Below are 24,768 nucleotides of genomic sequence, written 5' to 3'. Positions count from 1 at the left end.
TTGTCCCTACATTAAGTCTGATCCCCTACAATTGGTGAAGAATGCGGGCACAAATGCAGCAGCATTTAAAAAAATAAAAAATAATTCACTAGTATCGGTATACTGTTAAGAGAATGGAGGAAATAATCAAACATCTGGTACAAGCATGCACAGACCAACAAGATACTAATCGCTTGTTGATAACTGCTACCCAAGTGGCCATGCAGGAGCAGAAGGAGTTCAATAAGCTTATTCAGAGTCAGGTACAATCCCTGAATGACAAGGTTTTACATGTGGACAATGTTGTAGGGCAGGCTGCACTATAGAAAATGACAGCCGAGGATGATGTGAAGGCTTTCCTCACAGTTTTTGAGAGGGTGGCAGAGCGTGAAGGGCTACCCCAGGACCAATGGGCTGAGGTCCTTGCCCCCTTTTTGACCAGGGACTCACAGAAGGCTTATTTTGATCTGAATTCTGCTGAGGACCGGCAATATAAAACTCAGAAAAATTTGATTCTGGCACGCCTTGGCGTAACAATGTCTGTGAGAGCTCAGCGTGTCCATTCTTGGCAAATTAAGGGGGACCACCCTGCAAGGTCCCAAATGTATGACCTCCTTCACCTTACATGGATGCAGTTACAGCCAGAGGTTGCCACCTCAGCCCAAATCGTGGAGAGAGCCATTGTGGACTGCTTTGTGAGAGCCCTTCCAACCCCTATACAGCGGTTTGCTGAGAGAGCTGATCCTAAAGATGCCAATGATTTGGTGGCCCTTGTGGAGCGGTACTTGTGTACTGAGGATTTTGTTTGGGGGTAGTACACAAAGAATCCTTCTCCAGGAGAGAGAAGCCCATCAAAAGGTGATCCAGCCCTAAAGTGGGGGAAAAAGGTGGTACATGCAATTGGGGTTCCTAAGGCGCAAGGTGTGAAGAGGCTCAATCACCAATGGGAGACCCGCCAGGACTGAGGTCTTATAGTGTGCTGGCATTGCCAAGAAGCAGGGCACCTGGCTGCCAGTTGTCCGCTAAATCAGGAATCTATGGATTACAGTATGAGCCAGCAAAGCTCTTTTGTTGCTACACCAGGAGGCACCCCACAACAGCCAGGTGGTACTGAGAAACAGATTTGTGTCATTAAAGTGGACGGTTGCCAGATGACTGCCTTGCTGAATTCTGGCAGTCTAGTAACTCTAGTGCATGCCAGTCTCGTGAACCCCCAAAAGTTGCAGCAACAGCTAATGGGTGTTGTTTGTATTCATGGGGATACCAAGTGCTACCCCATGGCCATTGTGTCTTTCGAATCTCCCTGTGGCACCATAGACCATGAGGTTGGAGTAGTGCCAAATCTCATGTATAACACTGTCCTCAGGCGAGACTTCCCTTTTATCTGGGACTTATGGAGAAATGCCCAGGGAGCCGGGCCCCCAGCTGGAATGGATTCCTACTGCCCGGAACCGCTGGTGGGGCAGAATGAAGAGAAAGGATCTGCAAATTTTGGAGGTCCTTGCAGGTGACACAGAGAGCCCCCCTCTGGAATTAGACCTGCCCACGACCCGAGAAAAGTTTGGCCCAGCTTAGGGACTCCACTTTAGCTAAATTGGTACCTTTACCCATCATTGAGGTGCCCTTTGACAGGATTTCCAAGGATATCGTAGATCCCCTGGTTAAGTCCACTGGGGGGCACCAGTATATCCTGGTTGTCTTGGACTATGCCACCCGGTACCCAGAGGCAATCCTGTTAAGAAACCCCTCAGCTAAGAGTATTGCTAAAGAGCTTTCTCTTATGTTTTCATGTGTGAGTATTCCTCGGGAGCTGATAACTGATCAGGGCGCACCCTTCATGTCAAAGGTTACGAAAGAGTTGTGTAAATTGTTTAAAATGAATCGCTTACGCACTTCTGTGTACCACCCACAAACAGATGGTCTAGTGGAAAGGTTCAAAAAAACACTGAAAGGAATGTTAAAATGAGTGGTAGCGGCAGATGGTAGGGACTGGGACAGGCTCTTGCCCTATCTCATGTTTTCTATATGGGAGGTACCCCAAGCCTCCACCGGCTTTCCCCTTTCGAGATGCTGTATGGCCAACATCCGAGAGGCCTATTAGCTATAGCAAAAGAGACTTGGGAACAAGAGGCAACCCCATTTAAAAGTGTAGTGGAACATATTGCTCAAATGCAAGACCGGATTGGAAAAGTCATGCCCATTTGTTAAATCCCACTTGCAACGGGCTCAGCAGGCTCAGGCTAGAGTCTATAACCATTCAGCCAACATCTGAAACTTTAACCCAGATGACAGAGTTCTTGTGCTTGTAAGTACGGTGGAGAGCAAATTTCTGGCGAAATCGCAAGGGCCATACAAGGTTTTAGAACAGGTGGCGGAAGTTAACTATAGAGTACATCAGCCTGGCAAAAGGAAGCCCTACCAAATCTATCATGTCAATCTATTGAAACCCTGGAAAGACAGAGGATCCCTTGTGGTCCATGCTCCCTTGGCGATGACTGGGGTAGTCGTGCCTGGGGTAGAGATCGCTGAGGCCCTGTCCGTAAGCCAGAAACAAGAGACCAAGGAATTTTTACTAAGAAATAGGGAGTTCTTCTCTGATCTTCCAGGGGTAACTTTAGTAATAAGGCATGATAATGTGACAGAGCCAGGGGTGAAAGTTAACTTAAAACCTTATTGCATCCCAGAAGCTCAGAGCCAAGTAGTCTCAGAAGCAATAAGGAGGATTTTGTAGCTTGATGTAATAGATGAATCCCATAGTGAGTGGTGTAGTCCAATCGTCCTTATTGATAAAAAATTAGTGTGTACTCCGCGCCTAGTATAAACACTAAAAAAACAAGTGAAGCTGCTCCAACAAGGGGGTAATTGTAATACTCAAAAATGTGATTGTATAATGTGCAGAGGGCACTTATGTACTAATACATGTTGATATAAATGTGTAGCAACCAATAAAAAAATAACATACAAAAAAATCCAATAAAGTCAAGATATTTGAAATTCATGCATGTGAAATAGATATTTGCTCATAGCGATCTAATGGCATTGCAGTCAAAAGTGATTTATATAAATAGTCCCAAACAAAAGTTGATTTAGTGATCTATAAAAATCCACGTGTTTTAGGTAAATATTCTGCTTACCAGAGAGATTTGACTCCTTTAATTTAAAAAGAAAGTCAAAAGAAGCTTCGGCAGGATAATGCCTGGTCACATTAATGTAACCTGGAGATATATGGAACTCTTCCTCCTCAGAGATTATGCATGGGATATGTAAAAGGAATGATGGAAACCCGTAGCGTAAACCTATTTATTAAAATGTAATAAAAAAATACACAAGCCAAGTGACTGCATACATGTATTTGTGCCTTGACCGGGCACTGGGGCTGATGGCTTGTCTTTGACTTTCTTTTTAATTAAAGGAGTCAAATACCTCTGGTAAGCAGACTATTTACCTAAAACACGTGGGGTGCTTTTACAGTGTCTGGTCACTATTTCTCTGAATGACTATCTGTACAGAAGAATTTTTATAGATCACTAAATTAACTTTTGTTTGGGACTATTTATATAAATCACTTTTGGCTGCAATGCCATTAGATCGCAGTGAGCAAATATCTATATCACATGCATGAATTTCAGTGATCTTCAATTTATTGTATTTTTTTTGTATGTTATTTTTTATGTAAATTGCCAGCATTCATATGTAAATAGTGATGGCGGCAGCATTGATATGTATATCATGCCCCCCTGAGGTCATATCCACAGTAATCTCTAGCAACCAATCAACAAGCAGAAATCATGTGCTCTAACCTCTAGCAACTAATCAGTGAGCCGTAATGTGTGCTGTAACCTCTAGCAACCAGTCAGTGAGCAGTAATGATACACTGTACCCTCTGGCAACCAATCGCAATAGCCGCCCGATCTGATTCATTAAAATGATTTTGAGTCCAGCTGCTATTTATTATATGTCTCAGAGCAGGTGGAGAGCAAAACTGCATGGGGGGGGGGGGGCCTCAAGAAAAGTTTTGCCCAGGGTCCAATCAATATTAAAGACGGCCCTGATGATAATACCCAGTGCCCTCCCCGAAATGACCCAAATTATGACAGGCTTTTCAAAATTCGGCTACTACTAAATAATTTTTCAGAAATATTCCACCAGCTGTTTACCCTGGACCAACACATATGTGTGGATGAGTCCCTTGTTAAATTTAGTGTCAGGTTTAAAATCAAACAATTTATTCCCAGCAAAAGGAGCCACTATGGGTGAAGGTATACAAATGATGTGACCAAGTCACAGGGTACATATATGCCTTCAAAGTGTACGAAGGGAAGGACACCCAGCTGCAATCCCCTAATTGCCCAGACTACTTAGGATCAAGCAGGAAAATTGTTTCGGACCTCATATACCCCCTACCAGAGAAAGGCTACCATTTATGCGTAGACAACTTCTAGACATCTCTGCCCCTATTCCACAACCTTTACCGAAAGAAGACGCCAGCATGTGGCACCATCAAAAAGAACCGGAAGGGCTTTCCTCAAAGTCTTGTCAATAAGAAGTTGAGAAAAGGAGAAACAACAAGTCTGCGAAATAAGGAGATTTTGGCAGTGAAGTGGAGAGACAAAAGGCACGGCTACATGTTGTCTTTGATCCACAATAATACCTTTGTGGAAATCCCCAGAAGGAATGGCCCCATCCAAAAACCAAAATTAATCTATGAATATAATTTGTTCATGGGGGGGGAGTCAACTTCAATGCCGAAATGCTCAAAAAAGTCGCAATTTATTTTTTTCAATTGCCCATATACAACTCATATGTCATTTACCGCAACTCCACCCAAAACCCCAAATGCTTCCTTGGCTACCAGGAGGAAGTTTTCACTGCCCTTATAGTTTTAATGGTTTTTATTAAAGGTTTACAACGTATTGAACAAAGGTCTCAACTTTACATTATATAAAATACAACTTATGCAAAGAGCTATACATATAGTCTTCTAATTTACTTGGGAGTTACTCCTCTCATGTCATACCTAGACCATCATTACCTTCCAGTGTTGACTACATTTTGCTTGTTAAGTTATATATGACATATGTATCATAGTCTGCTATTCATTTTTAACTTCGTATGTAACAACCGCATCTATGGTCCGTAACTCATTTTCTATCCAACTCTCCCACATAATCCCCACCCACTGAGGCGAACCAGTCCCCCAGCTACTCTTCGGGGGAATCTGGGTCCCCCCACCAGGCAGGCATCACCCAACATAGCCCGTGTGGGCCGAGCCCTGCTGGGAGTGAGTGATAACAATATTGCTACAGATCATTTCACAATTGAGAACTGATAGTTGTAAATTATAAAGGGGGGGGGGGGGGTAAAATAAGGAAAGTCAGAAAGGGAAAAGTTGAAGAAGGGTGGGAGGAGGGTCATGGGCTGTGGTCCCGTGCCCTGAGGCACATTTCTCTAGGGTAGATTTAGGTTGCAAGTGTCCTGGGGTCATTCGTCAGATATTCAATCCATGGGATATTCAATCCATGGGCCCCATATTTTATGAAACAATTTCATCCTATAATGTGCTAGAGCTGTTAACCTTTCATTTATCATAAGCCATGACATTTTATGCTTAAGCTGTGCAATTGGCAGGTTCGCTGCCCTTATATTCCCAAACAGCCCACCAGAAAACATTCGATCAGATGTTCTTAGTCAACTATCTGAACACCACTTTCCCGATAAAATCCCTCTCAGGCCAACAACGTAAAAAAAAATGTCAGGTGTGTACCGGAGTAGGAGTCAGAAGAGACACATATTATTTTTGTGCCCAATGTCCTTCCCAACCAGGCCCCTGCATAGGTGAATGTTTTCGGCATTATCATACTTCAATAAATTATTAGTGAAATATGGTAAACATAATCTTCAGTTCCTGTCTTCACACCCCTTATGCCACTGCCTGCTCTGTAACTGACCCTGGCTTGTTATTCAACCACACTTCTGTCTGCCAATTCTGTACATACCTCTGCCTGATCTGGAACTGACCCTGGACTGTTATTCTACCATGCTTCTGCCTAACGATTCTGTACATACAGGGCTCAAGTCCTGCGGGAACGCATGGGAACTGTGTTCTTGTACTTTTTCCACAACAGGAACTCAGTTCCCATTAGCAGCCGTGTCCTGCAGGACTTTGAAGTATGCGAGCTGTGTGGCAGGTGCTACATCAGCAGCCACGACACAGCTCGCAATAGTAAAAGCCGAATTGCCAGTAGGGGGCCCCATGACAGCTTCCTCTTCGATCTACCTGTCAATCACAGCTAGCTGATGGGTAGATCAGGTCCCTGCTGCTAAGAGATTGTATTTAGTAAGACCTCTCGTGATGCGCTCCTCCCCGCCGGCCCCTCCTGATTTTCTGTCTCCTCATCTCCCCCCCCCCCCCCCCGTCTCCTGCATACTTGCTGTGTGTGTCCCACTGAATCCCCCCCTCCTCTATCTTCAGTGCCATATGATGTGAGAACCCAGAGGAGGAGCACAGCTATTCTGCTCACAGGACATGCAGGGAGAGAGGTGAGCTGAGGGAGGAACATCAGTTTGAGGTGGTAAGCTGAGCACAATACCGGGCAAAGTTTAATGCCAGGAGGGAAGTTTATGTGGAAATATGTGAAGGGTTGGAATAGCAACGAGTGTGTGTTGGAGCCCTCCAGAGTTTGCAGCCCCCCAAGCTAACATACATCTCCTAAGCAGGAACACATCACTATCTCCCCAAGCATTCTGTCCAGATAATGTGCAGTTAATTTATGACCTTTTCGTTTAACCCTGTGTTATCCAAACTCTGTTCAATGAAAAGGGTAAACTCACCACATAAACACTCTATATACAAAATAAAATTCCCCAATAAAGATCAGAACATGATGTTCACATTTGAATGGGTATTGATTGATACCATAGGTATTGATTCTCCCACCTATACTCATGTAAGATTTCAATAATGTGTCCAGAGTCCCTAATGTTTGAAAGTTATTGATGAACAATCGGCTGCAAAAAACGATCAATGTATTGGGACAATCTGGAAATAAAACTGTGCCAGCCACAATTGGTCTATGAGTTGTGGCCGAGTGTATGTGCCCAATCCAATTTTTCAATACTGAATGGATTTGTATATGTGTGTTTGTGTTTGTACGTATGTGTGTATATATGTGTGTGTGTGTGTGTGTGTGTGTGTGTGTATATATATATATATATATATGTGTGTGTATGTTCAGAAGGGTTAGGTGCACGTCGGTCAGAGTAACAAGGGCAAGCAGTCAACCCCTCCCAAAGGCTTATATTATAGGTCAAAATATATAGGTCATCATCATCATAGTGATGAGGGCCTATATTTTAATCCCTTGTACGATAATGAATTAACACTAATATTTATTTTTGTTTTTAAATGTTTTTCCATGATATTCGTTACGATATCCAGGTATTGGATGATTGGATTGGTGATGGATCGATTGGTTGTTTCGCCTCGTGACTATAAAATCTCTGTTTTATGCTGGATCTTGAGTGTGTTATCTGAGGAAGGGGTTAAACCCCAAAACATGTAATCGTATACCACTCAAGCTCCGGCACCTGCTGTGATACTCATCACATCTCCTGCTCTGATCCATTTGATCCATCAGGCCTTGCCGATGTCTGCCTGCGTGCCTGCGTCAGAGCGTTTGGTCAGGAAGGCATCCTATGGTGTCCAGACACCTTGCAGCTCAGCCTCGTACTCGCTGCCCCTCCAGCATTCATCTCCGGTCTCACCTGCCCCCGTAGCGGCTCTGCCATTTTCCACTCTGGTTATACAGTGATCGTGCTTCCTGGATCTGGACCCAGCCTTTCCCCTCCCTGATGTAGCCCGGCTTTGGTTATGGTCATCGCTCCCAGCTGTTGGAAAGTGTTTTCAGGCTTCCCATTTTTGGTCTGCAGCCCCCTCTGTCCACAGCCCTCACAGAAGCTGGGCAGCCATTTCTCCACCACCCTTTGGCTCCATTGCTGGCGCTATCACAGCAAGTTTGGCCATTCTGACAATTTTTCCCATTTGTACTGTTTATTGGTTACATGTTTTATCATCAATAAACTGTTTTACATTTCACATGGATTCCATCTCCAATTGATTCCTTGCCACCTCCTGGATCTGCGCTTCCCAATTCTGTTGTTTTTGTCTGTTTTCTCATTTGGTCATTTGAGTGTGGTAGCAGTGGGCCAGTGTGACTTTTATAATTACTTTGGCTCCTTGGTTTACTTTCTGTGCTTGGCTCCCTCTAGAAATTTAGGACAAATTAATCCCTCTGCTTTTTGTATGGTTCCTCAATGTTTGCTATATAACTAAGGCAGGGCTTTACTGGGAGGGGTTATGTGTGGGTAGGGAAGCCTGCCTTTCTTCTTTGCCAGTGTTCATTCTACTGTAGTTGGTAGCATAACCCAAGTAGTTATGAATGTGTAGAGAAAAACTTTGTGTCCTCTGATGTACTCTAAGAAAAGGATTTTACAGGAAGCCAAAAACTTTATTTTTTTTTTTACTTTCACTTAATTGACTACAGATCTGTATTTAATATGTGCCTTTTATAACTGCCTGAAGTTCTGATTTAAAAAATAACTTTAGTCAGTGTTTTTTTTTTTCTTCTTGTGATAGGTAGGTGGAATGGTTAGAACTTCTGTCAGATTTCTATTGCTGTCTTTGTTCCCATTGGGAAGATTCACCTTCTCAATGTATTGTGATGACCATTCTCTACCCTATATAATCCAACACAATCTAACACTGCCTTTATATATATTTTAAGATTGAAAAAACAGGTCTTCCTGTGTTCTCACATCCTCCACCAGGTGGCACTGCTATACTCAAACAGAACAAATTTGTTTAATCAGAACATTTCAATTGATGAAGATTGTAGTTTTAAAACTAAAAAAAATCTAATTTGTATTAGATTTGCTGTGCTTTTATGAAGGGACAATTACAGCTTTAAAAAAATTACATTGTACAGATGAAGTATATTTTTTCCTCGAATAATGTGAATAATCATTTTTAATAGAATTGTTACAATGTATTGATTAAATATTTTTTTTTCACAGCATAAAATTCCTTCATGTTTATTTTGGCAACTTCAGGCCTTTTTGTTACTTGAGAACTGTAAAATGTTTAAAAATATGTCGCTAGCAAGAACTGCCATGGTCAGCTGAATAAAATATACAAAAGCAAAAGATGAATAAAGTACACTGCATTGCCTATACTTAAGGCTGGGTTTACACCATCGCTGCATTCGGCTCCCAGCAGGTTCACCGTCCTGGTTCACTGTTTCAGGTCCGATTTCAGCCCGAATTTGTGGCTAAATTCAGACATGAAATGGACCAAAAGACGCACAGGGCTCCTGTGCAAATTTGCAGCGGAGCCACAGTGGAGATATGTGAACCAGCTCCATAGAGAGCTGGGCAAGATCTCCTGCTATTGCAAATTGGATGCGGATTCCCCGCATCCAATTTGCAATGGTGTGAACCCAGCCTTCAGGTCCACTATAGTGAAAAATATTGTATTCTAGTAACTGTATGGGCCAATACCTGTAGTGATAATATTTAGTGTATAAATTATTTTAACACTGTTCTCTAGGTACAAAAAAAAATTAAATCTATTCCTCAAATCCATGTGTGCAATACATGCTTTTTCAAACCCAGTTATTATATTTTAAAAGTAGTGGTGACATCAGGACTGTGCTGTTCATAGCCCATCCTCCCTGTTCAGCAGCTCCACCCACTACAGGCTGCCTGCAGAAAACTATAGGAGGGGGTGGAGACAAGACTAGTTATCATACACAAGGAGAGAGAGCAGCAGTGACTGGTCTTTATTACAGGAAACTTCTGCACAGAGGTAACACCTCATGCTGAATTACTACACAGATCTGGAAGAAATACAAAAAAGAAAACCATGATTCAAGTAAGAATACAAATGCCACTTATATTTGCTTAATTTGGAATTCAGTTTTAAAAAGCCATTGGGTGACTTAGATTGCCAGCATCCATCCAAAACAAGTATTTAGGTGAAGTGACCCGATACTTGTTGTACGGTCACCCTGCGGAACATATTGGCCCCACAACAGAACTGTAGCAATCTGCTGACCCTGAATATCCTGAACCCTATAGGCGGCTGAGCCGCTGCCATAGTGTAGGCACAAAAGAATATCAGGATATGAAAATATACCAGCATCAGTATCCAGAACAAATAAGATCTTTTTTATCTAATGGCGGATAATTGCCACCATGCTGTCATCCATGCTTTATTTGTACATGTTTTTGATGAATTGTTATCAAATGACTCCAAGAACCCCCTCCATCTTCTTTATCCTACAAGAGGTGACTAACACAAATTGGTGTCCGCAAGGGAGGATTAGACCTCACCTCCTCCTTTATGGAATGTCGGAAAAATAGGCATGTTTGGGGATGTATACATTGTGCTTTTGGAAAGGTGATGTCATGGGAGTGAAGTTTCCACTTAAAGGGCACGTACGTAGGTGCATCAAAGGGTAAACAAGAGCCTGGCAGGAAGTTGGAGCATATTTAAGGGTGTAGTGAGATGATAAAGACAGTAGACCCTCAAGTAGCAAACATTTTGAGACACCAAAGCAGACGATGGCCTCCTTCACATTGATGTGGGTGTCCGTTTTAGTCACAGAGCTGATGCTGTATGGATATGCCAGTGGGTTGTTGTGGAAAACCAAGATGACACCAAGCCAATCAGAAACTGGTGATGTGGGATCGGTTGAGAAATCATTAGTTAAGAGGCCAGCTTTGAGGGACAGAGGACTCAGACATGCGTTTGGGGTGAATTTATTACGCAGAGAGAGACGTCAAAATTTACAGAGACCTGTCAGTGATCAGAACGTTCCATTGTTTAACCACCTAAGTGATCATGGAACCTTCAACCAGGACACGGTAAGGCAATGTATGTGTGCATGATCACTGATGACCATAATGTGAATTTAGCATTTGTTTATGATTTACGTGAATATGCGCAGAATTTATTAAGAAGGACTGTTTGCTATGGAATGTGCACTCCAGTGTTCAAAGTAATTTCTTTTTTGGTGCTGTTAGCATATTTAAAAGCACACATCCTATGGGAATAAAACCAAAGCAAGTGTGCATGACAATAGTTAGAAAAGATAGTAAAAAAACGTAATAATAAAAAAAATTCTGAACTGTAGGGGCAATGTATTCGGTGAATATGCCCAAAAGTTAAAGAACTGGCTGACATAGATTACATAACTGGTGCTCGGATTATTGATCCCAATGGCAAAAACTGCAATTAGTGTATTGGTGATTTTAAGCCTTTTAGCTTGGCATGTGCTCATTTCATTGCTTGGTAAGACGGTAACAAATTCAGTTTGTCACAAATAATGCAGCATTATGCCCAATACATAGTTTCTCTTGATCCTCAGCTCCATCTATTGGCAATAATATGGTATTTTCCTGAACTACCTCAATAAGGAAAATACTAATACTGTATTATGGCCACAAGATGGAACTGACAATCATAGGAAATAAACCTATTATCCAAAATACAGGATTATTTGTGACAACTTGAAAGCTTGAGACATTTACACAGCATTTTTTTTTTTAATAAATAGACCCCTATCAAGATAATAACTACGAGTAAAAAAGATTGCTGCAATACATTGAAAAAGATTTAAAAAAAAAATATTCCAACAATGTAAAAGACCAAAAAAACAAGAGGACAATTTCTTTCACTAAGTGAAGAGATTTAATAACTTCTACCATGAACTATGTGTGTTTCTCCTTCACCACCGAGAACAATCACCAGATGCAATATGACCTCTAATGTGTTAGGCGATCTGACAGCTCACGTATATATCCCACATCGATCATCACATTTCCTCTCCTCTTCCTCCAATTTTTATATTTCTCTCAATACTTCGTGAGTAACCTCATGACAAATGCTTACATAGTGTAACACTGAATTTATAAGAAAAAACCTCAACATTCATTCATTAATACACTGACAGAAACAGTGCTATAAACAGTGCCAATGTCTTGTATGTGACAAATAGGGTGTTAAAAACTCCCCATTCATTCTCTGGGCCCTTTTCTCCCTAAATCCCCCTCATCCATGAGCATTTTATCCTTCATTTCGGCAAAGTCTTGGTTCCACATATGATATCTTTTATGATTTGTAGTGTAACCTAAAGTATTATGCATTTTTTTGGGGTGGGGCATACAGATAGGGCTTTAATTGGGTTAGAAATTGTGGATACATATAATTTTGTTACCATATTTTTTATTGGGAATAAATAGTAAACAAATTCGAAAACCTGCATCTTCATTTATTTTTTCTCAATGCAACATTTGTATAATTTGTGCCCCCCCACCCCTTATAATTACTACAAATTATAATCAACAAAAGTCTGCTGATTAAATTGATATCTCATTAGTGCAGAAAAAGAAAAGAAGAAGGGGGCGCCTCTGGGTGTAGATTTTTAAAAAGCAATTTATTCACAGGTAAAACAAAGAGATTATGCACTCACATTTTCCAAGGCATAAAAAGGCATGTAGAATAAAAGGGGGGGTTTTTCATCTGATTCCTCCGTCACTTGAGATCCGGTCCGCAGGTGTCATATTGTCCTCTCCTGGCGTTACCACAAGTTTGTTGTTTTAAAAGAGCCGGCTTGGTGGACGCAGAGGATGTATTTCCAAAGCGAGGCTTGGTTAGCTGTGACACGCGGGTCGCGGGGTTGTGACGTCACGGCGGGCGACGCATTTCCTGAGCGTTCGGGTCGAGGTGGAGAGACGACCGCGCTCTTTCATCAGGCCAATCAGATGAGAAGGGGGAAACAGGGATTTAAATAGAGGAGGAGAGATTGAAACAGGAGGCGTGGTTGGGCGGAAAGTGGGGCGTGGCTACGGGGTAGGGGTACAGATGGAGTGTGAATAGATTGGGAGGGGCGTGAATCAGGAAGATGGGGGAGGAGACAACAGGGAAAGGATGTAATAGATACAGATGAAGCGAGCAGGCAGGCGGGGACAGTCTGACAGAAGAGAGGGAACTATAATTTGAGACATCTAAACAGACATAATGTATAATTGTGTGGGCATGTTATTAATAAAGCATATGGAGAGATTATCAAAGTGTATATTGTAAAATGTGTGATATGAGGGGTGTGAAAGAAGAATAAGGGAGCATATCGGAGGAGAAGGTGGAATTAAATGAGAGAGTTATAAATAACTCGGAAAAAAGGGGGGGGGCCGAGGGGTACGAGATAACATATAAACCATGGGATGAAGTACCCATCGTACCCCTCGGCCCCTCTTCTGTCCGACTGTCCCCACCTGTCTGCTCGCTTCATCTGTATCTATTACATCCTTTCCCTGTTGTCTCCTCCCCCATCTTCCTGATTCACGCCCCTCCCAATCTATTCACACTCCATCTGTACCCCTACGCCGTAGCCACGCCCCACTTTCCGCCCAACCACGCCTCCTGTTTCAATCTCTCCTCCTCTATTTAAATCCCTGTTTCCCCCTTCTCATCTGATTGGCCTGATGAAAGAGCGCGGTCGTCTCTCCACCTCGACCCGAACGCTCAGGAAATGCGTCGCCCGCCGTGACGTCACAACCCCGCGACCCGCGTGTCACAGCTAACCAAGCCTCGCTTTCGAAATACATCCTCTGCGTCCACCAAGCCGGCTCTTTTAAAACAACAAACTTGTGGTAACCCCAGGAGAGGACAATATGACACCTGCGGACCGGATCTCAAGTGACGGACGAATCAGATGAAAAACCCCCCCTTTTATTCTACATGCCTTTTTATGCCTTGGAAAATGTGAGTGCATAATCTCTTTGTTTTACCTGTGAATAAATTGCTTTTTAAAAATCTACACCCAGAGGCACCCCCTTCTTCTTTTCTTTTTCTGCAACAGTCTAGGAGCCTGGTTTCAGCTCCCTGTGGTGGCAGCCCTGCATTGTGAAAGTCCCACTCAAAGAACGAAAGACACTTTCATGGGACTTGAGAACTAAAAAGTTCTTATATATAACTTTATACAGACAGCCCTCTAGAGTATATTATTATCTGATCTTTTGCGCCTCTACTTGTTGTATATCTCATTAGTGGAACATAGTAATGTAAAGGGATGGTAAATCGCACAGTGAATGTACGCCTTTCCTTTAGGAGAGCTTTATTCCCCATTTGACCCTACATTGCGACACACACATGAGGAAATACAGTATACTGGTTGGTGTCATTTTTTTTTAGGTAGCAGTAAAGATCGAGTGGAGTTGACAAGGGCACAATTTATACACTATGGCAACTTTTGTCACAGGTTTGCGATTGCGAAATGACATTACATTCACTTACATGAGCATTCAATGCTTGCACATAGAACTCAAATGTCATCACTGGCATTATTGTTGCGACCTTTGGGATTATTTTTTTTTTCTTCTTTTAGATGAGGAAACCTGATTTTAATCTCTTGCAGTTAAAGTAGTCCTCCAGTCATCTGTTCAGGTCAGCAGCTTCAAAAACTGTAGCTGCTGACTTTTAATAATAGGACACTTACCTGCCCCAGGATCCAGAGATGTCCTCACCTAGCCCGTTTCTTCACTGGGCTTCGTTCCCTGGCACCAACATACTAATTGTGGGCAGTTGGCTGTGACTGCTTGCGGCTTCATAGCCGGCTGCTTACTGTGCATGTGAGAGCCACCCTGCACTGTTTGGTCCAGCAGCATTCTGGGATCTGTGACATGTCCCAGAAGACTGCGGGAGGAGGGCAGCGGAACTTCCTCTTAGATAGTCATGGCAATCTGACCAGAAGTGGGGGAGCAGGCACCTGTCAAAACCAGAAACCAGGTAGGCACTCCCCCTAAAAAAGATGCCCCAAATGTTAGGGAGAAGGAAGAGCGGATGTTCCCCTTTTGCGTCAATTTCCACTTTAAGTAACACATCAAATAGTTGGCCCTCCCCCAAACCTTTACAGGTAAGTAAAAGAAGAACACCTACACAGGTTGAACTGGATGGATTATTGTCTTTATTCAACCTTACCTCCTATGTAACTATGTAAGAAGTAGCAGAGTGATGGGCTCATCTCCCTGTCACACTGCTCTCTCCTCCTAACAGCATGCTTGAACTGCAGTAAAGCTGATTGGCTTTTTGTGTTGCTTCTTTCTCTCTCATCTCATTTAAGGGTGTATTGATAATTATGGAGCTGCATCAATTTTGTCTTTTAACTCTGTCTAGAGTTCAGCTTTAAAGTTTAACATTTTAAGCAATGATTAAGCACAGGTGTGCGAAACGCGTTTGCTGAAGCCACATGAGATTAAGGTTGCCACCGTTTCTTCAAGCTAAACCCAAACACTTTAACAGCGCACAGCAAATTTTTACCTCTCCTTAGAGACCCCCCATTAGAACAGAGTGCCCTTATATCAGTGCCCTATTAGATTAAAGACCCCCATTATATGAGAGTCCCTTTATATCAGTGCCCCCTAAAGACTTCCATCAGTTCAGGAATCCCCCTTTCACATTAAAGTCCCCTTTAGATCAGGAGTCCCCCTTCATCAGGTTTCGGGAGTCTGGAGTCCCCCTTTACACCAGGAGTCACCCTTTACATTAGGAGCACTGTACTGAGCATCAATGGTCCCCCTATGAGATCAGAGTCCCCCCCTTCACATCAGAGTCCTCCCTCACAACAGCAGGGGCCCGTTATATCAGTAACTCCACATATCAAGGGCCCCTTTACATTAGGAGCCCTCCTTAAATCAAGAGACCCTCTTTCAAATCTCAATTTACATTAGTAGTCTTCTTTACATCAGTACCCCGGTGTGAAAGTAGGGGGCAGAGTGATAGGAGGGTAGCAGAGTGTGACAGGGGGGCACATAGTGACAGGAGGGGGGCACAGTGTGACAGGAGGGGGATGCAGAGTGTGACAGGAGGGGGATGCAGAGTGTGACAGGAGGGGGATGCAGAGTGTGACAGGAGGGGGATGCAGAGTGTGACAGGAGGGGGATGCAGAGTGTGACAGGAGGGGGTTGCAGAGTGTGACTGACAAGAGGGGGATGCAGAGTGTGACAGGAGGGGGGTGCAGAGTGTGACAGGAGGTGGGTGCAGAGTGTGACAGGAGGTGGTGTGGTGTGACAGGAGGGGGTGCGGTGTGACAGGAGGGGATGCGGTGTGACAGGAGGGGCCCGTGTAAATACAGAGGAGGGGTTCAAATACAGAGGAGGGAGGGACAATTACAGAGCAAGGGGGAAATTACAGAGAGGGGGCAATTACAGAGAAGGGGGGGCAATTACAGAGGAGGGGGGTGCAAATACACAGGAGGGGGTGGCAAACACAGAAGGGTCAAAACATAAGGGAGAGAGAGGCGACAGGCAGCTGCTGGTGCAGAAGTTTTTAATAAAATAAATGCTTAAAAGCAATCCACTCACTCTCCATGTCAGCGCTGTATATGTCAGTCTGTGAAGTTGGCTGTTCCATTCTCCCCTCCGATCCACGCTGCTCTTATCACTGAATCGGGAAACTCATGTGAACTCATGTGAACTCATGTGAACTGTCAGCCTCTGATGATGGAGGCGTGGTTAAGCCTCTGGAATGCTCTGATTGGTCACAGCATCCCCGGCTGACAGCTCACTGCAGTCTCCCCGCAGCTCTGTATCCTTGGCTTCCTCCAGCGATTCAGTGATAAGAGCAGCGTGGATCGGAGGGGAGAATGGGACATCCAACTTCACAGACTGACATATACAGCTCTGACATGGAGAGTGAGTGGATTGTTTGTTTTTAAGCATTTCTTTTATTAAAACCTTCCGCACCAGCAGCTGTCTGTCGCCTGCTCTCTCCCATATGTTTTGATTGCTCTGTAATTGCTCCCCCCACCTGCCGCTCTGATGCCCCTGCTGTCCAGGTCCCCCTGTGTGCTGGGGCTCGTAAAAGGAGGCCCCATGGTACCCCTGTCAGCTGGAAATGGTGTCCGGGTATGAGGCAGAGGGAAACCTGGGCACAGCCTCCTAAACCTGTACTGTCTGGGTCAAAACCGGACAGGTGGCAACCCTACATGAGATGTGTGTGCAGGCTGTGTCCTCGTTTTAATGGATGTGAAATAAAACTACCTATATCTGCAGTTTCTCTCTGGTGCTTTGTTCCTCTGTTATCGCTGTGACTCACTGCTGAGAACATAGAAATAAAATTTGTGTCGGGAGGGAGAGCCCAGAATGAGCCTGTCTATTCAGAACACAGTTGTGAAGCTGTGTGGAGGAGGAGGGGGGTTGTCGCTTTCCTCCAATCAGCTCTAACACACCGTTACTGCGTCTCTCCACCCCCTCCTCTGTGCTCCTGACAGACGAAGAAAGAATTTTAACACTATCTGCACTTTTGAAGGGGTGTAGGGAAGTAAAGGCTGCAGATAAACAAGTAAAACTTATGTAGGGAGATTTGTTTCATCCTTGTGTTCACATCACTGGGTATATGTGAGGGTTTACAACCACTTTAAGATTTAGCACAAAGCCAATGTTGTGTCAGTTCTAGTATTATGATTGTATTGTATTTGTCATCCTTGTGTAACTCTTATTATCGTTATGTTTTTCAGGCACTATGTGATGACATTTTATGGCGATCATGTTGGAGCCCATCAGACTGTGAAGGATGCCTAGGCTTATTCACATGTCACTTGTCCCAAGGAGCGTGTTACTTCAAGGGTGTTTCCAGCAATACAGGTTGGTGACAGAATCATGTCAGCAAACATTTTGTGGCTCTTATGGATTTCAGGACCAGTAAACGAAGGAGGCAGATACAGAGGAGTGTGACTTCCATATTCTCTTTTTCTTCATTTGTAGGTAACTTCTACCAAAGTCTGGGAGGAGATCAGGAAGATCACGTGGACCCAAGATAAATTGGGAGAACAAAGGCTTCTGGGAAATGTTAGGAGATAAGGGGCATAGGGGAAGATCTAAAAAGAACTGCTCCTGCTAATGCTGTTACCTTGAAACATTTGTTTTGGGTTGTGAGAAATGTCTTGGTCATGGAGTATGTTTTGGTCCTATGTATGATGTACAATTAGTATTTGTGTAAAATTAAACTATATGTATATAAAGAATATTGTTTTCGTTTAGGAAAGAATAAGAAATGTTTTAAACCTGTTTCCTATTGGGGGGATTTTTCTTCACTTCCTATCCTAGAAAAGGACCGCAGCAATGATTTTTGCCTATACAGGCGAAGGTGCATTTGTTTTTTTTAACAATTCTTTTAAATTTATTTATTTTACATGCTGTCACCAGCATCGTGCAGTGTCACCACAGTGTACTACTCTAGCCACTTGCCAACCAGCTCCTGTACATATACGTTGGCCCTTTGAAGATGGATATCTCGGTAACAGCAGCAGCTGTTGCAATAACAGAGGTATCCATCTTTTCAGTGAGCAGTCCTGTTAACGATAATGGTGGTCTCTGCAGCCGATTTGCCGTGAGATCACCGTTATCGGCGGCGGGAGAGGGTGCCCCCCTCCCGCCGTTCTCCCACGCCCTCTGCCGCTTACCAGAGCCTTTGGCAGCAGCGGAGGCGCACGGGACCTGTCCGTGTCTGGGTGAGGAGTGAGGGGGAAGATGGCCCCCCACCTGTCTCCATACAATAGCAGGGCGGAAGCAACGTCAAAACCTCACTTCCGCCCATACATCTTAAAGGCAATTTTTGTTATTTTTTTCAAATGCCAATTTTTTTTTTTTCTTTCATTGCATTATGTCCAAATATGAGATCTGAGGACTTTTTGACCCCACATCTCATATTTAAGAGGACCTGTCATGCTTTTTTCTTTTACAAGGAATGTTTACATTCCTTGTAATAGGAACAAAAGTGACCCAAATTATTATTATTATTATTTTTTTTTTTTAAAGTGTAAAAATAAATAAAATCAAGTAAAATAATAATAATAAATAATAAAATAAAGTGCCCCTTCCTGAGGAGCTTGCGCAGAGAACGAACGCATACGTGAGTAGCGCCCGCATATGAAAACGGTGGTCAAACCACACATGTGAGGTATCACCGTGATTGTTAAAGCAAAAGCAATAATTATAGATCTCCTCTGTAACTCAAAACATGCAACCTGTAGAATTTTTTAAATGTCGCCTATGGAGATTTTATTTAGGGTAAAAGTTTGACACCATTCCACGAGCGGGTGCAATTTTGAATGACATGTTGGGTATCAATTTACTTGGCGTAACATTATCTTTCACAATATAAAAAAAAAATTGGGCTAACTTTACTGTTGTCTCATTTTTTTTTTTATTCAAAAAAGTAATTTTTTTTCCCAAGAAAGTGACTGTGGCGCAAATACGGTGTGGCAAAGTATTGCAATGACCGCCACTTTATTCTCTAGGGTGTTAGAAAAAAAATGTAGAATTTTTGTCAGTTCTAAGTAATTTTCTAGTAAAAAAAAATTGTTTTTAACTTGTAAAGTCTGAAGAGTCTGTACACTGAACACTTGTACAGTCTGAAAAAGAGGCTCGGTCTTTAAGTGGCTAGGAAGGTAATCTGATTTGTTTTTCACTATGATCGCTTGTTAAGTGATAATCACTGTAACAGCAATCATTTTAACTGCCATGAATAGACTTCATTCTTGACTCATTGTTTATTATTGTGATTGGCTACAACTATCACACAGTACAGGGCCACTGTAATTGGCCCTGTACCGTGTGATCACTGTGACTGATCACAGTAGAAAGCAAGCCGTCATGAATCAAAGCCATTCACGACAGTTGTGTTTACTTGTTACTTGATTGCTGTTATTAGTCACAGAGATCACATGGTACAGGGCCAATCACAGCAGCTCGGTACCAAGCACTGTGATCCGCTGTGTCCGGTGGTGGTGATCAGATTGCACCGCTGTGCACCAGCCAGAGGACAACCAGGCACATTCTCCAGGAACTGGAGATCACCTGTCCGATAGTATAAATACAATGGTAAGGCGAGAAGTGGTTAAGAATCAAGATCCCCATCCTGGCACCCTAAGGCAGCTGCCTAAGCAGCCCTATGCTGGCGCTGTCTTTGATCCTAGAGGCATAACAGGAAGTGAGGGAAAATCTCTCCAAAGCGGGGCCAGGCTGACCCTGAGTCCAGAGGTGAGAGTCTCTCAAGTTCTCCACTCTCTGGCTGTCTCCTGCAGAGAATATACAGATCAGCCCTGCTGCCTGTTTACACTAGGAGATCAGCAATCTCAGTTTTATTATCAGGGCTTTGTGATGGCTGTCCCTGCACTTTAACAGAAGCTACTGATAAGCAGAATGTAGAGGACAACTTTCACTTGGACAGTAGAGGCACCCTGGGAGAACTGATCTCAGATTATATTGGGTGCTCAGTAATACTGCCACTGCCCTCTGAAGATCCATCTGCAGTGGGATGGTTTTCAGATGGTGTTTGACAGGCTGCTTGGGAGGCATTATGGTGCCTCCTCACTGGCTGTTTCAGCCTTTAAGGCTGTGTTCACACTGCTGTGGTGCGGGAACGCTGCAAATCCACTGCGGGTTCCAGCATCGCATGCCTCCCGGCGGCAGTTCACACTGCCCTATGTGAACTGCTGGGAGTGTTAATAAAAAATTAATGACACCTCCAAATCAGTTTGCATATCGCAGTGCGATCTGCAAACTCGGACAGGAATCTGATCGCATGGTGTGAACACCCATGCGATCCAATTCTGCTGCGGACCAAAAAAAGGGTCCTGTACGAATTTGGGCCCGATGCGATGCGAATTCAGCCATACTATCTGTATGGCTGAAATCGCATCGCACAGAGATTGCATTTGATTTGCACTGCAGTGCGGTGCGAATCACATCCGACCATGGACATCGCAGCAGTGTGAACCCAGCCTAAAAGCCACGCCATTGTATCGCAACATCATGCATTTGTCTGCGGTGTGGCACCATGCACTTTAATGGGTTGTGTTTAGTGACAGTAAGGCCTCATGCACACTGGACATTAAAGTAACTTTATTAAAACATCAGTAGCTTTGCAGTGCGTTTTTCAACTTTTTTCAGCGTTTTTGTAAAAGCGTTTCTTTTTTTTTTTTACAATGGATCAAAAACGTTAAACTCTGGTGAGTGACATTTTTGAGCGTTTATCGACGTTTATTAGCGTTAGAGCGGATTTACAGCTGAAAAACATCTCTCAGAACCCACTAGTTTTTTTTTGTTTTTTTACTGCTCAAAAACTTTACTACCCAAAACTGCTGCCAACAGCCTATGTGTGCATGGACACATAGGATAACATGATAGAGAGTTTAACCACTTGACAACTGGGCACTTAAACCCCCCTCCTGCCCAGACCAATTTTCAGCTTTCAGTGCTCTCACAATTTGAATGACAATTACTCAGTCATGTAACACTGTACCCAAATGAATTTTTTGTCCTTTTTTTTCCACAAATCAAGCTTTCTTTTGGTGGTATTTGATCACCTCTGGGTTTTTTATTTTTTGCGCTTTAAATGAAAAAAAGACCGAAATTTTTTTTTTTCTGTGATAAAATTTTGCAAATTAGTAATTTTTCTTCATAAATTTTGGCCACAATTTATACTACTACATATCTTTGGTACAAATAACCCAAATTGGTGGATATTATTTGGTCTTTGTGAAAGTTAGAGAGTCTACAAGCTGTGGTGCAAATCACACAAAATTGATCACATCCGATGTACTGGTGGCCGATCTCATTTCTTGCAACCCGAACAAGCCAGGAAAGTACAAATACCCCCCAAATGACCCCTTTTTGGAAAGTAGACATTCCAGGGTATTTAGTAAGAGGAATGGTGAGCTTTTTGATGTTGTAATGTTTTCCCACAATTCTTTGCAAAATGGAGATTTTTTTTTTTTTGATTATTTTTTCCACAAAATTGTCATTGTAATAGGTTATTTCTCTCACGTGGCATGTGTATACCAGAAATAATGCCCCAAAATAAATGTTGCTACTCCTCCTGAGTATTACGATACCACATGTGTGGGACTTTTCCACAGCCTAGCCACTTAGAGAGGGCCAACATGCAGGAAGCGCCATCACATGTTCTAGGAGCATAAATTACACATCTAACTTGTTGACTACCTATTACACTTTTGAAGGCCCTGGAGCACCAGGACAATGGCACGTGACACTGATGACAGATGGCACTGATGACAGGTGCCACGAATACGTGGCACTGATGACACATGGCACTAATACCTGGCACTGATGACACATGACACTGATAACAGATGGCACGTGACACTGACAGATGGCACTTATACGTGGCACTGGGGACAGATGGCACTGACGACAGGTGGCACTGGGGACAGATGGGCACTATTTTTTTTTTTTTTTTACACTAACCGATGCATCTCTCAGCGGTTCAGCTCTCCCTCCTCACATGTCTCTGTGTGAGGAGGGAAGCCGGCGATGAGAGATGATCTCATATGTTTACATAAGGACTGTAGAAAAAAAATGTCTACTGCCAAAAAACAGCTGCTGTAAAAATGTCCAGTGTGCATGAGGCCTAATGTTAACCGAAGGCAACAGGCAGTATAATTTCTGCTTTTCTTCGCTGCTGTTTGTGTGTTTTGTCTGGAGATACAGTGCATTGAATTTTCTTGTTACATTTTGCTTGTATGTCCTCCAAGACCTTACATATAAAGTGTCTGAAAGAAAAGTAGCGGTGTTATTCATAAAAGATCCCCCATTAGAAAAACAATAGCTGGAATCTAGCGGGACAGTTTTTTCTTTTTTTTTATTGCAGCCCAATGTTAAAGAAAAATAAATGTTTTTTAAACCACTAATTATATTGTAAATTATTTGTTTTGTTTGCACTTTAGATACAAATAAATTTGTATTAAATTAAGAGGGTTTTTTGTTGTAAAATAGAAATATATATATATATATGTGTGTGTGTGTGGTGTGATAATATTTGGTAATAGCTCGGGAATCCTTTCCTAGCCGTTACATAATAGGAAACGTGTGTGAGAAACTATGATAGCACAGAAAGGAAATGGGGGGGTGGGGAAGAGGAGGAACATTTGATGTGTTTGAAGGACCTAATTACCCCCTCTGACAGGAAAGGACAAATGATAGTCACACATGCAATCCGGGCACCTTGGCTACAGTGTTGTGTTTCTGTTCCTATTTTCCCGTCCCCTGAGGGTTGCTTGCTATTGATGCAGGCCTGCGTGTCACAACAGCCCTGAAGTCAAAACAAAATGGAGGAGCTTAGGCTGCTGAGAGGAATTCTCAGGCCTGAATCTGACACAGACAACCTAGTAGAGAAGAAACATTATGAGCCCATTCACACTAAACCATTCTGGTGGTTTAATGCACTGTATGGCACATGTGTTGTATTAAAGCAGCCCAGGGGGGAAATTCCCTGCATTTCTGCAAAAAGCATCACCAAAATAGCATTAATATGAATCAAGCCTTAAGTAGCATCAGGTTAAAAGGACTGCATGAGGCCTTAGTGTGGGGGTTAGTAGTGGGATTAAGTTGTATGAAAGGTTTGTGCTGGGTGTTAGGTAGGGACCACACTTTTGGATTATGGTTATGTCCCCAATTCATTCCCTTCCTGTTAATCTCATTTTTATTACAAGCAACAGAGTGTGTCATTATCAAAGCAATAAAAAAAATTGACAGAAATCCTAACACTTCCTCACTCTACTAAATATATGTTTTTGTCTGTGCCTGGGTTAGATTACCTGTCCTGACCGGAACTGAGCCAAAATATCCCCAATAGGAATAGAGATGACAATGAAAAATAGGCCTCCAACTCCTCTCCACTGGATATAAAATAAAATGTTATCTAAACTTAAGAAGAAAATGTAATATATTGCAGCTTACCAGTCCATAGATATGCTAGCTGTTATTTCAGGCTCCCCCCTTTTTCTTCTCACCTGGTAATCCTGCTAGTAACACATTCCCTGTTCAAGAGGTGACAACAATCACTCAATGTACTGCATCTATGGAGGAGAAGCATCACTCTAGGACAGGGGTGCCCAAACTTTTGAGGAGCGAGGGCCACTTTAGCAACTTGGTAACTGGCCGAGGACCAGAATAAGCAGAGCAGGCAGATGACCGGTCCGTGTCTGCTCTGCATATGCAGTGTGGACACAAGCCCTCTATGGACACTCCAATCTGCCCAAACAGAAGGGGATGGACCCCCTTCTGTTTTTTTTAAGTGGATTGGATTGAAGATAGGCGGGTGTAAACGGTCCGTTTACATCTGCCACTCTATAGAGGTTAATGGAGGGTCCGATTGTTTTTAAGGTGGACCCGATCAGACCACTTGTGTGGAAGGGGCTTAAGGCTGCTGCTTACCTGCACCTCAGCTGACCTCACTTCTTCCTCAGGATTACTACAGGTATCACTGGCTGCTGCTGTCCCCCAGGTGGGTATGGCGGGTGGCTGCTGCTGGCTGTCTTCCAGGGCTGGTACTGTTGATGGGTACTGTTGGCTGGTTCCCAACCTACCGTCCCCGAGCATCAGTGTGACAGGAGCCAGCGCTGGAGGAAGTATGCAGCTGCAGTAGAGAGCAGAGCCGATGCTTCCTGTATCCCTCCTATCACAGGCAGAGTACATTTGGTATCGCTGCACCTGTGACAGGAGCCGTCTCTATACCAGCTCTGCTTCCTCTAGCACTGGCTCCAGTCTCTAAACTGATGCTCCGGGAATGGCGTAGTTCGGGAACCCGCGATCTGGGTTTGCCAACACACCATCCCAGAGTAGGAGGTGGCGGGCCAGTGGTTGGGCACCCCCTGCTCTAGGACAAGACTACAAACCCACCCCCCTCCTCTACTTTTCTCTATAACAGAG

The 24,768-nt window shown here is 43.3% G+C and overlaps 1 protein-coding gene across 1 annotated transcript; it reads left to right on the top strand.

Annotated features, from left to right (window-relative positions):
* Positions 1 to 9,538: 9,538 nt before the first annotated feature.
* Positions 9,539 to 22,744, top strand: LOC143960559 (uncharacterized). Its single transcript, XM_077469275.1, has 3 exons — positions 9,539 to 10,902; positions 17,553 to 17,679; positions 17,800 to 22,744. Exons 1-3 carry the CDS (start codon positions 10,600 to 10,602, stop codon positions 17,853 to 17,855), a joined length of 486 nt encoding a protein of 161 aa, XP_077325401.1. The 5' UTR covers positions 9,539 to 10,599; the 3' UTR covers positions 17,856 to 22,744.
* Positions 22,745 to 24,768: the final 2,024 nt, after the last annotated feature.

This window comes from Lithobates pipiens, unplaced genomic scaffold (genome assembly GCF_037356315.1).
Source record: "Lithobates pipiens isolate NorthernLeopardFrog02 unplaced genomic scaffold, aLitPip1_a1.2 Scaffold_8, whole genome shotgun sequence".
In the NCBI taxonomy this organism is placed as follows: Eukaryota; Metazoa; Chordata; class Amphibia; order Anura; family Ranidae; genus Lithobates; species Lithobates pipiens.
Note: the sequence above shows the minus strand (reverse complement) of the source record. Positions and strands in the feature narration are given on the sequence as shown.

Bases quoted from the DNA above. Each gene is read 5' to 3' on its own strand.
- LOC143960559 (XM_077469275.1), top strand. From the start codon at position 10,600: ATGGCCTCCTTCACATTGATGTGGGTGTCCGTTTTAGTCACAGAGCTG. The intron at 10,903-17,552 runs GTAAGGCAATGT...TATGTTTTTCAG, and splicing joins GAACCTTCAACCAGGACACG to GCACTATGTGATGACATTTT. The intron at 17,680-17,799 runs GTTGGTGACAGA...CTTCATTTGTAG, and splicing joins GGGTGTTTCCAGCAATACAG to GTAACTTCTACCAAAGTCTG.